Genomic DNA, 14,871 nt, shown 5'->3' on the forward strand with positions numbered 1-14,871 from the left:
TTTAAAAATTTATGAAAACGATATTTTAAAGTTAGTAGTAAGCCATAGAAAATAAAAATAAATAAAAAAATAGTATTCTAAATTAAATAATATATGTTTTCTTAATTAATTTCATTATATTTCCTTATTGAATGTTTTTTACATTTAAAATTTTTGGAGATTGTTTTAGTTAATCCCAATTAGTAATAGATTGATTCGTCTTCAAGAGATAAAAATTTGGTTCCCGTTTAAATGTGGAAATTTATTCTCAATCAGAAATTTCTCGGTACAGCTGGACGAGCACACTTGAGCATCCGACAACCCGTGGTCGTAACCCAGCACTTCCTCCTCGGCTCCGTCGCTCTGTCCACCCGTGGGCGCTTCTAAGCTGATTAGCATACGTAACCCGATCAAGCGAGACATCTGCTGCAGTTCTCCAATCGCTTGGCTGGACGGGCGGTAACTTAAGCCGCTTTACCCACCCCCTAGCCCCTTCTGGAGGGGATGTGAGGCGGGCATACGATTGCGCAATCCCCCCGAGGGTTTCAATCCAGTTCCGAGAACGCCCACTTTCGCCGGTTTTTGGCCTCCGGCAGGCGTTGAAAGAACTTGCTCAAATCCCTTGAGAGACCGCCGAAAAAGGTGTATCGTATCTGGTGCTCCATAAGCCAAATAAAATGGTCCGTTCGATAGGTCAGCGACAGGAACTTAAAGGCAGTGGTCATCACCAGGGTGTAGACTATCAGTTGATGACGGTTGAGGCCCAGAATCAGGGGACTTTGGAAGATCTCGAGCATAAAGAGGAGAGATAGGACCAGTGCCAATTTCGAGTTGCTGTGAAATCAAATAATATTTATTCCGAAATTTATAAATATTTTGTTTGACCAACACAACTCACTTGCTTAGCTTGAGGTAGGCCATCTGGTTGTGCTGACATCTATTGATTAAAAGACTCGCCACCGGCTTTAGCACCTCAGCTCCACTGCCCATGACAGTGCCCACTATAAGCATCGGGACTGGGGCATTACCGTAAACCTGTCCCGCCAAATGAACTCCTCGGTCAATCAGCTGAACCTGACTGATTGTCGACATAGCGGTGGTTAAAACGCGAAAGGCCATTGTGCTGGCCAGGGCGTGTGCCAGGTCAAAGGGAAAGTAAAATATGCAGTACCTACTTGAAGGAAAAAAAAATTACATTCCCGCTTTTTATGATATGGCTCTATATCGAAATACGATTTCAAGAGAAATTGCCTTAAAATAAAATAATGTGAAGAAGAATTCTAAAATTGATAACACCGGATCTTGCCTTTTTTCCGTACTCAATATTTCTGGGTGTTTTACTTCTTTCTTTTGAATACCCAATAAATCACACTCACCAGATAAAGGAACTGAGGAGTATATCTGCGGTATTGCAGAGTGGTTCCAAGGGGAGACTACCCAGCAGCAGGTTTCCAAGGATATCGCCTGCGTAGCTCAGCAAAAGGTTGGCCAGCCACAGGACGAAGGGCTGCCACTCCAGTGCCTTGCTACCTCTCCCTTTTAATCTTAATGATCCTGCAGAGACTACCAGTTCGTCCCGCAGTTGCTGGGAGATCTGGGAATAGTGCAGGATGCGAAAGATTAGGAGGTTCGGAAGCTGCTTCAGGATCAGCCGGGCATTCATCCCTCGGTCAGCTGCCTCACGTCTTAGACCTTGCTTTTGGGAGTCCTCTAGTTGACTCTGAATTTTGGCTTTAGGTATCTTTTATTTTAGTAAAAGCCAATTACACTTAAAAAAATATTATTGAACCGAATTTGCTTAAACAAAAATATTGACAAACGAAACTTAGGTGTCTACATTTGTGTGGATGTGTGTATGCAAATAATATTGGTTGGCAAAATCGTTAGATCATAAAAGATCTTAATACCTATCCCGTTTTCTAAATAAACTGAAACTTGAAAAATTTATAGCTATTCAATGGCTTGTAATATGCAAAGTACAGGATTCCTGGGATTGAATAATTCTAATGAATGTGATAAGTTTATATATGGGATTTAGTGTATTAGTCCTAGGATTTATTATTATTCTAAACTGGTGACAAGTTGCGAGGGGGGGCCAAACTGCGGGGTCCTGGGACTAGAGAGGCGAAGCTTATGTTCCGCACGGGCTTAATCCTCGGCAGCATTTGGTGCACCACCGGATGGGCGGCGTAGGTGAGGTGGGCGGGTGTCTGACCGGAGATGGTGGGCACCTGCACCTCCTCCTCCTGCTCCGCCGCCGGGAAGAACCTCTCCACCTGCTCCCCCGCAGCTCTGTGATGGCTGACAATCCTGGCTGAAGGAGCAACCAACTGCTTTTGGGACTGGAGGATTAGTGGCTCCGCTGGCGATAGTCTGGTGAAGCTCTGGTGGGAGACGGCACTGGCCAACTGGCCGTTGCCATGCAGGATTGTCGTGGCTGCGTGACTGTGGCCTAATCCCCAGGTGAGTACGAGGCAAACAACCTGTTAGGATTGGATTCAGCTTGGAATCAGGTGGAACTCGGACAAAACTTTGCGGATTACTCACTGAGATGTGCATGATGGTCACTTGAGTGGGCAACTAATTACCGTTAGACATGTGCCCCTGCCATTTATAGCCGGGCCTCTTGGCCAAGAGGACTCCTTGACCAAGAGGTCGCACTGCCCCTGTCGCAGCAAGATTTATGGGCCATTTTGTATGCAGCCAATTAATTAATCAAAAAGTACTCCAATCCGACAGGCTCTCATTAGCTGCGTGCACTTAGAGCTTCCATTACGCGCCTCCGGCTAGTCGCCAAATCATATGGCCGGCTCATGACTCAACATTGCCGGATTGCCGGATTAATAGAGAATGTGCGAAGCCACGACGGCAACTTAAAGTATTGAAACCTCAAGCGGGAAAAAAATATAAGCTTCGAAGCCTAAAATACCCTAATTAAATCTATTAGCAACTACAATACGATACAATAAGTACAATACACAAAAACTTGAAAACAAATGTTTACTATATTGTAAAACGTTCTGGTTCTGGAATATCAATTATAGTATAATATAATTGTTATAAATGTATGGAATTTTTAGAACATTTATAAACTTATTTATATTACTAGGCCTCATGCTTAAACTCATGAGTTTCGTCTTTTTTTTTGTTAAAGAATCCCAAGCTAGTTAGAATACTTTAAAAATTTGTATATGTACACATGATTTTGTTAACTGATAGATCTTCATGAGATAAGTTTATCTCCTAATGGTAAGTTAGTCCCCCCTCGATAGAGTATTATAAGAGAGCAAACAACCCAAGCCACCACAGAAGTTGGTGGAGCGGTGGGTGAGCGGTTGAGGTGCGAAGTGGAGTGGATCAACCTTCAGCGAGTTGCGCAGACGCAGACGCCGTCGCATGTTGTAGGCTTTGTTGTTGCGGCGCTATTACTACAATATTTGCGGCGTTCGGTATTTATTTATATTTGATTTTTTTTCGGATTATTTCTTTACGTAAAGCTGCGTTGAGACACTCCCACAATTGCAAGATAACCGCGACTGCGCGCGTGTTTCCAACGCTTCGATCGCAGATCGAGTAGTTTTCCAGGGGCTCTGCGAGGGGGGCTGCTTCGATGGGCCTACCCCCTTGGCATGCTCCACGGCCGCCCCTGTTTGGGCCAGCAACTGCTCCACCGTGATTTCATGGCACAGCAATTCACACAGCACTTCAGTTTGACTTTGCCACTCGCTCCGCTTTGTGTTTGTTTCTTGAAAGGGGAACCTCCACTCCACTCCAGTATTCGATTCGATTCGTTTCGACCCGCCCACCTCAGTTCGACGGCAGTGTTCTCAGCGGCCTGCTGCCTCCATAATCGCCCCATTAGGCTTGGATCGTTACCATGCGGCATCTGGTGAGTGGAATGATCATCCTCCATCAGGGTGGGTCGATTTCGGGGATACTGTAGAGCATATGTGTTTTGTTTTCATCCAATTATAATACTTTTTAATTATTTAAAATATCACTTAGATATCACTTTTATTTCTTGAGAATATTCCAATATATATTGACCAGTGATAAGATCTTAGGCCGTTAGATACTTAGATAAGAGTTAAGGGCCTTGGTTATGATCAAAGATAACCCTAGTTTACAAAACTAAATACAAAATTGACTTAAAATATGATATTAGTTTCATTTTCGATAAGAATATGCAATTTAAATTTAATTATTAAGCCTTCGGGTAACTGAATACCACTTTTTTATGTTCAAGATCGACCTACCCTATTCATAATTTTATTAATTTACTAAACTGTGATTTTACCACCCTCTTAGGTGTTTTTGGCCCTAATTTTCGTGGCTCTGGTTTTGGCCAAGCCGGCGACGGAGGCTCCTCGTCTGCTGATCGATTCGGCGCCCTCGGTGGTCGCCTACCAAGGTTCATCGCAGGCACAGACCCGCTTCGTCATAGCGCCCATGGGCCGGGCACTGGGCTACGTAGCACCCACCAACCTGAATCGTACCTTCCACACGAAGGCCACGCAGGAGGATGGGTCCACGGGCTACGAGCAGCTCAATCTGAGTCCGGTTTATGTGCCAAACAGCTAGGCAACGGAGTGGTGCACCTAGTTTTAGATAGTTAAATGTGTAAATAAAGGCAGCGTGTATATGAGTAAAACGTTTTGTATTTTGATTTTTATTATTATTTCTTCCAGGTCTCGCAAGTTTACGAATTTCAAAAAACTTTTTAAAGGCACCTAACCAGTAAATCGGAACAACATAAATATTCTTATATATACAAATGTTTTAACATCAAACAATATTTAAATGGAGGTTAGTTATTTGGATTTTACCAAATTTTCAAAAGCTTTAATACATTTATAAAAATCTTACAATTTTATTTTGATACAATTATTTCCACACATATATTTTCAATAACATTATTAATATTCACTAATTGTTTTCATTGCTTTTACAAAAACTTTTTATAAAAAAGTTTATAAAAGTTTTAAAACTCAAGCTCTTATCTGATTAAACTTTGATTTGGTACTCCATACTTCCGTTTGCCCAAGCTTTTGCTTTTAAAATATATTCACAGCCCATGGTAAAAGCCTAGCTGAACAGAAACTATATGCTATTTAATTTTATTAGAATAAAACAGCAGCCTAAATTTTGCATGTTAGTAGATATTTTAAGTGTAATATGCATATAATATATATAAGTTGTTACGATAGAAAATATTTGCCAAATGTTGTGTTCCCTTTATTATTGGACTTCTTGGAAGTATGAGCAAAGTATAGAGTTGCTATAGGGACATCCAAGAACAAATTCCACTGACAAAAACTGATTGTTCTGATTATACCACCCAGCAGGCATTAAATAAATTTCAACCATTCATATAAAAAGGTCAGACAAAAACAAAAACACAACGAAAATACTCTTCTAAAACAATAATCATGTCGAGCAGCAGTCGTCGCGAAATGTGGGTGCCCAGTCCGACGATAATGTTGCACCAGCTGCAATCCGCGGAGGAGGAGGCCGACGAGCCGGCCGTGGATTTCCACGAGAACTGCAACCGGGCGTGGCGGGCACAGTACAATCACCCTGCGACGGCCAGCGTGGGAATTGGGTACGAGTTCGTCAACTCACCCAGCCGGTGCATCAGCTCCTCCCAGGACGACGATGCGGAGAATCGCATGCGTGGTAATTCTTCTTCCAGCACCAATCGACTGGTGCGCACTCTGGAGATCCCCCCGATCGGATACCATCCCTACAGTTTTGGGTCGGAGGACGAGAACCAGATGCAGCACCTGGTGTAATCGAAAAACTCATCCCCAAACTAAATTCTCAGTGTTTCGAAAATTCTGATTCGCTTTTTTTCCTAAAACCAGGATTTACGTACCTGACCCACCGCTGTCGCATCTGAGCCCTGATGAATCCCAACTGGAAACGCGAGGCCCCGAAAGGGGGTCTTTTATAGCATCACCTCTTTGGAATAAAATTGCATTTCATTTTGTTTTCGCCAACACGAATCGAAAGACCTTCGCTTGGGCTCTGAACCTCTAAACCAACAATAAGTTTTTTGGTATCAATCTTTGGGTTATTGTTTGAGCTTCGAAACCTTTGTGGGCCTAACGACAATTGATTGTTGAGAGTTCGCAGATGTTTAGTTCAAGTTCAATGTAAAGCAAGCGAGTTTGCCAATTGCTCGTTAGTTGATTTTGCTGAAGGACAATCTGGCTGGCTAATTTTTGGCCATATAAAGAGGTAGTTTGGGTTTCAGATCAGCAACAGTCACTCGTCGACTTCAAAGCACCACACAAACCCAAAAACCCAACATGTTCCGCTTCGTGAGTATTTAAGGGGTTTAAGGATCTAACTCAGGATCTAACTTGATGCTTAACCTTAGATTGCCATCTGTGCCCTGGCCACCATTGCCGCCGCCGCCCCGGGATTCATTGAGGAGCACCATGTGGCCGTCGCCCCCGTTGTGGCCAAAGTGGGTGCTGTGGTGCACAGTGCTCCTGTGGCCACTTCTCACCAGAGCTTCACCCAGTTCCACAACCAGGCGGTACTCACTCCCGTGGTGAAGCATGTGGTGCCAGCTGTTCCCGTGATCAAGACTGTGGCCCCAGTGGTTCCTGTTGTCAAGACTGTTTATCCCGTGGCTCCCGTGGTCAAGCATGTGGCCCCCATTGTTCCCGTCGTGAAGCATGTTGCTCCAGTGGTGCCTGTGGTCAAGACCGTTCCCGTGGTGCACCACCAGACCTATGTGGCTCCCGCTGTCCACCATGTGGCCGCCGTTCCCGTCGTGAAGGCCCTGCCCCATGCCGTCTCCCACCAGAGCCACACCCAGGTCCACCACCAGAAGACCTTCGTCACCCCTGTGGTGGCTCCTCTGATCAAGACTGTCGCCGTGGCCGCTGCCCCATTGACCCATGTCTACCACCATTAGGAAACTTGTGATTGTTTTGGTTGCTTCTTTGAATAAATTGAATTGTTGATATTAAATATTGCAAAATTTACCTATTTAAGGGGTAATGAAATGGTCCAGTCTTTGGCAAAATTCACGTTTGAATGGCTGCTCGATTTGATCCAATCCAATTAGCATATAAATAATCAATTTGAATGACTCTTATTTAAGTGTTTTTCATAGGTATTCATCGTTAAGCTTAAATCGGTAGCTCAGTTCAAAAATTCAAAATAAAAGAAAAGATAACAAAAGCTGCCCAGAGGCATCCAAAAAAATAGATGTATTTTTAGTCATTTAAAAAATGCAAGTGTGAACGTACTTTTGTGTGTATACGTAAAAACTGTTTTGTTATATATTTCTAATGGGTTACATTAACAGAGCTCTGTCTCAGGAAATTCCGATTATACTACTAACCGATGTAAATCGATTTTTAAGGAGTGGTTAAAGATTCTTACAAGTAGTTTGACTTCGACATGAAAATGTATATTCTTAATAAAACTAAAAAAAACAAGTATGATACGATATAGTTGAATGCCCCGACTATGTGATACTCTCTTTGCCAACTTTCAAAAAAACTGTACCTTCGATTGGAAGCGAGGGAACATGGATGCTTACATTTTTGTATACTTTACATTTCTAGATTTTACACCTTATTTACTTGCGTTGTATGGGCATAAGGTCATAGCTCATCAACTAATGGTCTAATTTGAGCAATTTTGGAGTTTCGATAGGTATCACCAAGCGAAATTATATTAAATTTAATATAAAACAAAATCTTTAAAAATCAAACTTGTGTGTTTGTGGGCGTGGCACTTTTCTGGAGTTAGCGTAAGAATCTCTAGAATCTGCATGCTTGTTCCCAACTTTCTAGTTTTCATAGTTTCCGAGATCTCAAAACCAAATAATTAATTTCAATCCTTTTTTTTATTGGTTGTAACTTTTTTCGTTCAACAATTGTATCATGACCATATCACAACGCTTTCAATTGATTTACTTGTGGTAGGCGGAGTAAACCACTGGGGCACTGTGGACAGAGTGGACCAGAGGCTGGACGGAGTGAACCACTGGGGCACTGTGGACGGTGTGGACCAGAGGCTGGACGGAATGAACCACTGGGGCAGCTGGGATCACAGTCTTGACCAGAGGAGCGGCTGGGACCACAGTGTGGAGCAGAGGAGCAGCTGGGATGACGGTCTTGACCAGAGGAGCGGCATGAACCACTGGAGCGGCATGAACAACTGGAGCAGCATGAACCACTGGGGCGGAGTAAGCCACTGGAACCTTGCGCACCAGGTTCACGTTGCTCTGGTGGGTGATGGCCGAGGAGGCGCTGGTGTCCACGTAGGCGGTCTTGGCCACAATAGCTGGCTGCACAATCGAGTGGGTCTCGGCAATCAGACCAGGAGCAGCAGCGGCCACGGCCAGGCAGGCGAAGAAGGCAACCTGCAGATGGGATAATCGGTTTAAGGACACGTTCTTTTTTTATAATTTCCAACTCCTGAACAACTCACGAATTTGAACATTTTTGGAGATTTGGTTTTTTGGGGATTTGCTGTGATTGCTGAATCAATTGCAACTGCTGATGATGACAGGCCAAACGCTGGGCTTTTATAGTTGCCTAGTTTGGTCCAAACCCCAATTGCCTGCTTGTCGCTAAGTACTTGGCTGAACTTGAGCGCCGAACCGGTTTGGGTTTCAAGTAAAACACTTATTCGGGTTTTCAGCTGGCTTTCTTGGCTTGGCTTCTAAACGCGCTTATCAAAGACGCAGTTCGGTTCGTTAACTGACCTAGGTTCCAGGGGCTTTTGTGTGGGTGACTCTGAGCGAGGAAGTCGAGTCGGTACAACAAGCCAGGCCAATCAATCGACAATGGGCCAAGTAATTGGCCTTAGATGCGGTCGCTTACGCAAATGAGGCTGCCCGGAGATGGAGTGCGTGGGTTATCCTTGCACTTCACCAGGGGATACTACATCTTCCGCCGCGTTGGCCTTTCACAATCACTTGATCCGGGCGTAATTGAGCTGCATTCTCGTCTTGGGGATACCAACCCATCCCTGCCCAAAGGAGTGTATCCTATCTGGTGGATATGTGTTTGTGCGGCTGCATCTCCTGTAGCTCGTTATATGACCTTTTACCACATAACGCTAATGAATGAATGTGCTGATGTGTAAAAGTGCACATACCATCGATGGCAATTCTATAAGCGCGGTTCATATAACATGGGTTGCATTGACAGGAGATGTGGAGATAATTAAAGGTTATGACAATTGTCTGTGTGTTCATAGGTGGGCTCACCTTGACTCGGTAATGAACTAAGCACATGAACTAAGAATAAATGTGGCCTTTCAAAATCAATCGCAATGGAACATGTAATTCTGGAAAAGAAGGACTAAGGCACAATCAAAATGATGAAATGTTGTGGGGATGTAAGCCGGTTATGTGTGAGGAGCGAAGCTGAAAATCAGTTGAATGGGGAATTCTGAGAAACACATAATAATAATAGAAATAGAAACTATGCCTTAAGAAGCGTAAAATTGTTACTAATAACTTTGTTTATTACCGCTTTTGCTGAATATTTCATCATGCTACTGTGTTTGGCTATAGAGGAAGCAAACTAACGAATTAATATTTTTAGCTACATAAAAAATCAGTTCAATATGTAACAAACACAAAAATCTATAAAATAAAAAATTAATTCTTCGAAATTGTATAGTATATAAAAATATACATTATGCCAAAATAATATCATTATAAAACAAATACATATCTCAGGGAATATTAGTTATCCTACCATATTTGGGTAAGAAGTAAAAGGTGAAATCAATATCCAATAAACAATAACCTGAAATATACCTCTGAAATCAGAAACTAATTCTAAATTTATTTGGAAAAATCAATGTCTTGTTATATTAACATATAAAATCAGTATGATAGAGAACACTCCATATGATGTCCGAACTTGACCCAAATCAGAACCCTCGAAGCCCCCGACTTTGCCTTCATTAAACGGGGCACAAACATGAGCGCAGTAAATTATACGCGTACGCCTGCATTCAAATTGAATCCGATTGCAACATCGGCGGGTCCAGTTGATGGCTGCGGCTTCTCAAGTGATTCATGGCCAGGCCATAAAGACCTGGCTACCAACTGCAGCAGCTGTTAAGTGCCGCTCGAGTGACAGATAAAGACCCCCGATTCGGTCCCAGATTCGGTCCCAGTCCCTATGTCAAGGTTATCCGCCGGACAAGCCCCACGCGCACTTAACCCACAATTTTAAACTGGACGTTGTTGCTTTGCCGTCTGTGTCATTGCTTTTTCGGATATTCGGTTTTTCGGGGCTCGGCTTTGGAGTGAGCGACAGTTACACGTACTTAAGATAACCATCGGATACCAACTGGTAATGTGGAAAATGAATACCCAGAAAATTATGCATACATCTTGATTGAAACTCGAGTCTCTGCTCTCGTAAATCCTAATTTGCGGTCTCTGTAATTTTATGGAGTGATGCTTGCCGATTATTTCTTTATGGCTCGTACAAATCAATCAGTCGTCGCAGGATGAGACAAACCTGTTTTTGTTTGTTTATATATTTAACTCTATTTTTTATTTTATTGTATCACCTTTATTTTATGGGTGGGGAGTCCCAACTTGGGACACAAGCATATGTTAATTTAATATATTTATTTACTATATCCCAACGGTTCGGGCTTACTGAACATCTAATTTAATGCAATACTCTCAAGACAAATATATGTATATATATATTTCACAACTTACTAAATATCACGTTATATTATACATCTTTTAGTTTTCTTTCAAATGACGAAATTTATTTTTAATTTACGTCGTATTATTATTGATCTCATTTTTAAAGCTTTTTACATTTTTTTCTAGATTTTGCCATAGCTTCAATTTCTATATTTTGGGTATCGATGATCCGATCATGTCAAAAACATTTTTCTGGTCTATTCAATCGTTTTGCTAAGTATAACCGTTGTAAGACCTTCATTAAATTTGGCGTGTCATTTGTCATTTTGGCAAATCTATTGACAATATGGCTATATAAACGGTGCGTAGGCCTCAGTGGGTCATGAGTTCTTACTGGAGTTTCGCAAGGCCAAATTCAAACTAAGACTAGATCCAATTTCAGCTGCCTCAACATGCATAGAATGGTAAGTAAAAATACTACAATAAATATATTTTATTTTTTCGTTTATAAATTAATAAATTTCCATTTTCTTTGCAGCTGCTCTATACCTTGGTAATCGTTGCCCTTGCTTTGGTTCAGGCCTGCCAAATCCATCATAATCTGACATTTCCTGCTGCGAACCAAGTTTCCGACTGTTCTGGCCACCACCTCACTTTTCGTAATCGGAGTTTGACGAGGGATCTGCCCACATTAACCACCGTCAATTCGATGTCTTCTTGGCCTGAACTTTGCTTTTATGGCAAACCTTTTACGTTGGGGCACTAGCCATGCGTTGTTGTTGCTGTTGTTATTGCTTGAATAAATTGTTGTACATTATTTATCATATAAAAAACATAAAACAATGTTGGGAAAGTTATTTTTGCTTAGCAAGGGGTTTCTAAAATTAGATGTTTGGTTTGTTATTCTGGATAAAGTTATAAAGTTATAAGCTACTTAGCTACTTTTAAATTTTCATTTAATCCATAATTCGGTTATACATATGTTTAATTTCTAAATGTTTCCTGTAGCTTAATTTTTATAGGTGAGTCGACGGTGTACACATAAATATATATTTTTAAATGTGATTTACTATTCATTTAATTACATAAGCTCCACACCTAGCATTAATAAGCCAAGAATTCATTTACAATTATTGGCAGTTTTAATTTTATGTGATAATGGATTATAAAATGAAATATTAAATTTATAGCTTTTTACTATAATTGTACAATAGTTTAAATTGATTAAATTTGTTTGGATCATCTCATTTACCAATCCCATGATCCAATGCTGTTTCGAAATAAATATAACAAGAAATGATAGTTGTTTGGGGATCAATAATACTTGTGGGAATTTTATTTAGTTTTCATATAATTGGTTAACAAACAAAAGGTTTAAAGGATTTAGTGGTGAAGGGTGTAGGCAAGAGGAGCGGAATGCACCACCGGTACGGAGTGGACGGAGTGGACGACTGGAGCGGCATGGACAACGGGAACAGAGTGGATGACTGGAGCAGCATGGACAGCATGGACAGCCACGGCGGGTTGGGTGTAGGTGGTGGTCTTCACGATGGGGGCAACAACGGGCTGCACCACCGCCTTGCTGTGCACCTGTGTGATGCTCTGGTGGGAGACCGCAGAGGGAGCTGAGTGGACCACCGATCCCACCTTGGCCAGGACGGGCTCATGGACCACATGGTGGGTCTCGATCAGACCAGCACTGGCGGTGGCAACCAGGAGAGCGACAACAGCGATCTATAAGGGAAAAGATATGGTTACTCCTGCCGTAGAGGATAATATTCCTTATGTTACTTACGAATTTGAACATTTTGATTTGATTTTTTTAAGCGAATGCTGCTTGTTGGCTTGAGAAGATTCGTTGAATAACTGATGATGTTTGGGAACAGCAAACCCAACTTATATAGAACCTCGAAGGCGCATGGAGTGCTTCAAAACCAACCGTTGACCTTGATTACGCCCCTGCATGACCCGACTTTGATCCGATCGGGAACCGAAATCTCGACGAAGTCAACTCATTATGGTTTCTCGATGCTGCAGCAGCCGATTGCCAAAAGCTCAGATCGTTTTGGAGCCCGAAGTCTGAAGTATCTCGTACCTTATCAAAAGCCCCCAAGGTGGACAACTTCGGAAGCCGAAGTCGCTGGCTGTTTGAGCCCTTAGCCCGCGTTGGTTAGTTGCTATATAAGTCTCATCCACAGGTTCCAACAGCATCAGTCATCTCTCTGAGCTTACCCCAAAAACAACCAACCAAAAAACAACTCAAGATGTTCAAATTCGTAAGTCTAAAAGATTTCTGGATGGAAAAGAAGATCTCATAAATAATATGTATTTATACAGATTGCTGTCATCGCTCTCCTGGTTGCCACCGCCAGTGCTGGTCTGATCGAGACCCACCACGTGGTCCATGAGCCCGTCCTGGCCAAGGTGGGATCAGTGGTCCACTCAGCTCCCTCGGCGGTCTCCCACCAGAGCATCACACAGGTGCACAGCAAGGCGGTGGTGCAGCCCGTTGTTGCCCCCATCGTGAAGACCACCACCTACACCCAACCCGCCGTGGCTGTCCATGCTGTCCATGCTGCTCCAGTCGTCCACTCTGTTCCCGTTGTCCATGCCGCTCCAGTCGTCCACTCCGTCCCAGTGGTACATTCCGCTCCTTTGGTGCACTCTGTGGTCCACTCTGCTCCCCTCATCAAGTCGGTGGTGCATTCCGCTCCTCTGGCCTACACCCTCCACCATTAAGTTTCCAAATGTGATACAGTATTTACCATTTTTTGTTTAAATAAATGTTTTTCGTTTTGTCATAACAAGATAATCAACTGTGTTTTTATCTCTCTTTAAAAGGGATGCTTGATTAAAAGATTGCTTAAATACTTAAACATTTTTTTTTTAAGTGTAGTTTTTTATTTTTTATTTAAGTTAAGACAATGTAAGAGGCTTTATTAATGAGTAATTGATCTGAATACTTTTATAAGGGTTTTCTAAGTCAAAATTTATATAAACCCACAAGGTAATCATCTCAGTATTCATTGTTGTTCCTTAAATATTAAAATTAAAATTTTATGATATTTTGAGTTATATGTAAACGATCATATCGATCATATAAAACTCTTATACTTACCTTTCGTTCGACAAATCTTTTGTGTACTATACTTTAAGGCTGCTGTAGAAATCAATGAAATAACAAAGTCAAAATCATTTTCGCTCGCTATAACAAGTATGGTAGGTAATTTATTGCTTGGAATGTATTTTAGTGTCTAAACATTTTTTTGTGATTTTTTTCTTCTCATTGCTGGATTTGAGTTCTTTATAAACAGGGCACACAGGATACGTGATTGAAGTAATCCGCAGGAAATGCTAGGGTTGAACAGGAGCTGAAGGGCTGGCTGGAGTGGGTGAGATATGTGGGCTTGTAGGATCGTCAAGGAATGTAGCTGGATTAACCGATCACAACGGGTCCCAGGCCATGGATGCTCTTGACCAGCAGCGGGGAAGGATGCACCTGGGTGATGGCAGCATGGGAGATGGCGCCGGGCACCACGCTCACAACCTGGGGAGCCAGCAGGGGAGATCCGACGACAGTGGGTCCCCAGATTCCAGGAGCCACCAGGCCAGGGTGAATCAGTCCAGGAGCGGGAGCAGGAGCTGGAACAGGGGCAGGAGCTGGGGCAGCAGCAGCCAGGCTCAGGAGGGCAACGAAGACGCACTGGAAAGGTAAGGGATTGTAATCATTATAAGGAATATTACTTTTAAAATATTATTGTTTTTATATAACTTTTCCTAGATAATCCTTTCTTAGTTTATCTTACTCACCAGCTTGAACATTTTGTTTTGTCGATGGTTTGCAACGATTTGATATCGAACTGCACTTCAGACTGGCCTATTTATACAGATTATTACAGAACTGCAGCTCTAACGCTCTCTAAATGGGTCGCCAACACGCCTCTGCACTCTGCACTCATTTGGCCCGGCAACAAACACATTTTCCACAGCGTTCTAGCCAAGTTAAGCCACATAGAACCAAACCAAACCGAACCGAATGCTAACCCTTCCGGGGGCAGGTTCTCGTCTTACCCGGCCTCACAGTAAAAATAAATACTATTAAAAAATATATTATTATAATGCATTTGTAACATACACGCAGAAAAAAAGGATGGACAAATTCAAGAACTTCATGATTCAAGAACAATATATATTATCATTCTCATTTATAAACAATTCTAAAATCAAATCCAATAAAA

At 42.2% G+C, this 14,871-nt stretch overlaps 10 protein-coding genes across 12 annotated transcripts; 5 read left to right on the forward strand and 5 right to left on the reverse strand.

The window, feature by feature from the left end:
• Positions 1-197: 197 nt before the first annotated feature.
• Positions 198-1,829, reverse strand: LOC108011321 (trimeric intracellular cation channel type B). Of its 2 annotated transcripts, none has more exons than XM_017076429.4 (3): positions 1,356-1,829; positions 878-1,153; positions 198-813 (listed from the first exon to the last, which is right to left on the reverse strand). In XM_017076429.4, exons 1-3 carry the CDS (start codon positions 1,640-1,642, stop codon positions 525-527), a joined length of 852 nt encoding a protein of 283 aa, XP_016931918.3. In that variant the 5' UTR covers positions 1,643-1,829; the 3' UTR covers positions 198-524. The 2 variants fall into 2 exon arrangements, with proteins under 2 accessions (XP_016931918.3, XP_016931919.3); XM_017076430.4 differs by having other exon boundaries at positions 199-813; positions 878-1,150.
• A 100-nt stretch (positions 1,830-1,929) lies between these two features.
• LOC108018832 (uncharacterized) lies at positions 1,930-2,789 on the reverse strand. The gene is made up of 2 exons (XM_017086418.4): positions 2,527-2,789; positions 1,930-2,462 (listed from the first exon to the last, which is right to left on the reverse strand). The coding sequence occupies exons 1-2, from the start codon at positions 2,536-2,538 to the stop codon at positions 2,046-2,048; spliced, it is 429 nt and encodes a 142-aa protein (XP_016941907.4). The 5' UTR covers positions 2,539-2,789; the 3' UTR covers positions 1,930-2,045.
• A 917-nt stretch (positions 2,790-3,706) lies between these two features.
• Positions 3,707-4,619, forward strand: LOC108018831 (uncharacterized). The gene is made up of 2 exons (XM_017086417.4): positions 3,707-3,868; positions 4,288-4,619. The coding sequence occupies exons 1-2, from the start codon at positions 3,857-3,859 to the stop codon at positions 4,558-4,560; spliced, it is 285 nt and encodes a 94-aa protein (XP_016941906.4). The 5' UTR covers positions 3,707-3,856; the 3' UTR covers positions 4,561-4,619.
• Positions 4,620-5,328: 709 nt separating this feature from the next.
• Positions 5,329-5,978, forward strand: LOC108018824 (uncharacterized). 2 transcript variants are annotated; one of them, XM_070996025.1, is made up of 2 exons: positions 5,330-5,655; positions 5,844-5,978. In XM_070996025.1, the coding sequence occupies exons 1-2, from the start codon at positions 5,409-5,411 to the stop codon at positions 5,876-5,878; spliced, it is 282 nt and encodes a 93-aa protein (XP_070852126.1). In that variant the 5' UTR covers positions 5,330-5,408; the 3' UTR covers positions 5,879-5,978. The 2 variants fall into 2 exon arrangements, with proteins under 2 accessions (XP_016941897.4, XP_070852126.1); XM_017086408.4 differs by lacking the exon at positions 5,844-5,978 and having other exon boundaries at positions 5,329-5,828.
• A 153-nt stretch (positions 5,979-6,131) lies between these two features.
• Positions 6,132-6,931, forward strand: LOC108018823 (pupal cuticle protein G1A). The gene is made up of 2 exons (XM_017086407.4): positions 6,132-6,302; positions 6,362-6,931. Exons 1-2 carry the CDS (start codon positions 6,291-6,293, stop codon positions 6,905-6,907), a joined length of 558 nt encoding a protein of 185 aa, XP_016941896.3. The 5' UTR covers positions 6,132-6,290; the 3' UTR covers positions 6,908-6,931.
• Positions 6,932-7,830: 899 nt separating this feature from the next.
• On the reverse strand, positions 7,831-8,570 carry LOC108018825 (A-kinase anchor protein 14). The gene is made up of 2 exons (XM_017086411.4): positions 8,437-8,570; positions 7,831-8,368 (listed from the first exon to the last, which is right to left on the reverse strand). Exons 1-2 carry the CDS (start codon positions 8,446-8,448, stop codon positions 7,916-7,918), a joined length of 465 nt encoding a protein of 154 aa, XP_016941900.4. The 5' UTR covers positions 8,449-8,570; the 3' UTR covers positions 7,831-7,915.
• A 2,500-nt stretch (positions 8,571-11,070) lies between these two features.
• On the forward strand, positions 11,071-11,499 carry LOC108011325 (uncharacterized). Its single transcript, XM_017076435.4, has 2 exons — positions 11,071-11,097; positions 11,172-11,499. Exons 1-2 carry the CDS (start codon positions 11,086-11,088, stop codon positions 11,397-11,399), a joined length of 240 nt encoding a protein of 79 aa, XP_016931924.3. The 5' UTR covers positions 11,071-11,085; the 3' UTR covers positions 11,400-11,499.
• Positions 11,500-11,936: 437 nt separating this feature from the next.
• LOC108011323 (retinin) lies at positions 11,937-12,584 on the reverse strand. Its single transcript, XM_017076433.4, has 2 exons — positions 12,429-12,584; positions 11,937-12,367 (listed from the first exon to the last, which is right to left on the reverse strand). Exons 1-2 carry the CDS (start codon positions 12,438-12,440, stop codon positions 12,017-12,019), a joined length of 363 nt encoding a protein of 120 aa, XP_016931922.4. The 5' UTR covers positions 12,441-12,584; the 3' UTR covers positions 11,937-12,016.
• Positions 12,585-12,766: 182 nt separating this feature from the next.
• Positions 12,767-13,445, forward strand: LOC108011315 (A-kinase anchor protein 14-like). Its single transcript, XM_017076422.4, has 2 exons — positions 12,767-12,909; positions 12,971-13,445. Exons 1-2 carry the CDS (start codon positions 12,898-12,900, stop codon positions 13,370-13,372), a joined length of 414 nt encoding a protein of 137 aa, XP_016931911.3. The 5' UTR covers positions 12,767-12,897; the 3' UTR covers positions 13,373-13,445.
• Positions 13,446-13,828: 383 nt separating this feature from the next.
• On the reverse strand, positions 13,829-14,599 carry Nplp3 (Neuropeptide-like precursor 3). The gene is made up of 2 exons (XM_017076419.4): positions 14,444-14,599; positions 13,829-14,336 (listed from the first exon to the last, which is right to left on the reverse strand). The coding sequence occupies exons 1-2, from the start codon at positions 14,453-14,455 to the stop codon at positions 14,070-14,072; spliced, it is 279 nt and encodes a 92-aa protein (XP_016931908.1). The 5' UTR covers positions 14,456-14,599; the 3' UTR covers positions 13,829-14,069.
• Positions 14,600-14,871: the final 272 nt, after the last annotated feature.

Source organism: Drosophila suzukii, chromosome 3 (assembly GCF_043229965.1).
Source record: "Drosophila suzukii chromosome 3, CBGP_Dsuzu_IsoJpt1.0, whole genome shotgun sequence".
NCBI classification, from domain to species: domain Eukaryota; kingdom Metazoa; phylum Arthropoda; class Insecta; order Diptera; family Drosophilidae; genus Drosophila; species Drosophila suzukii.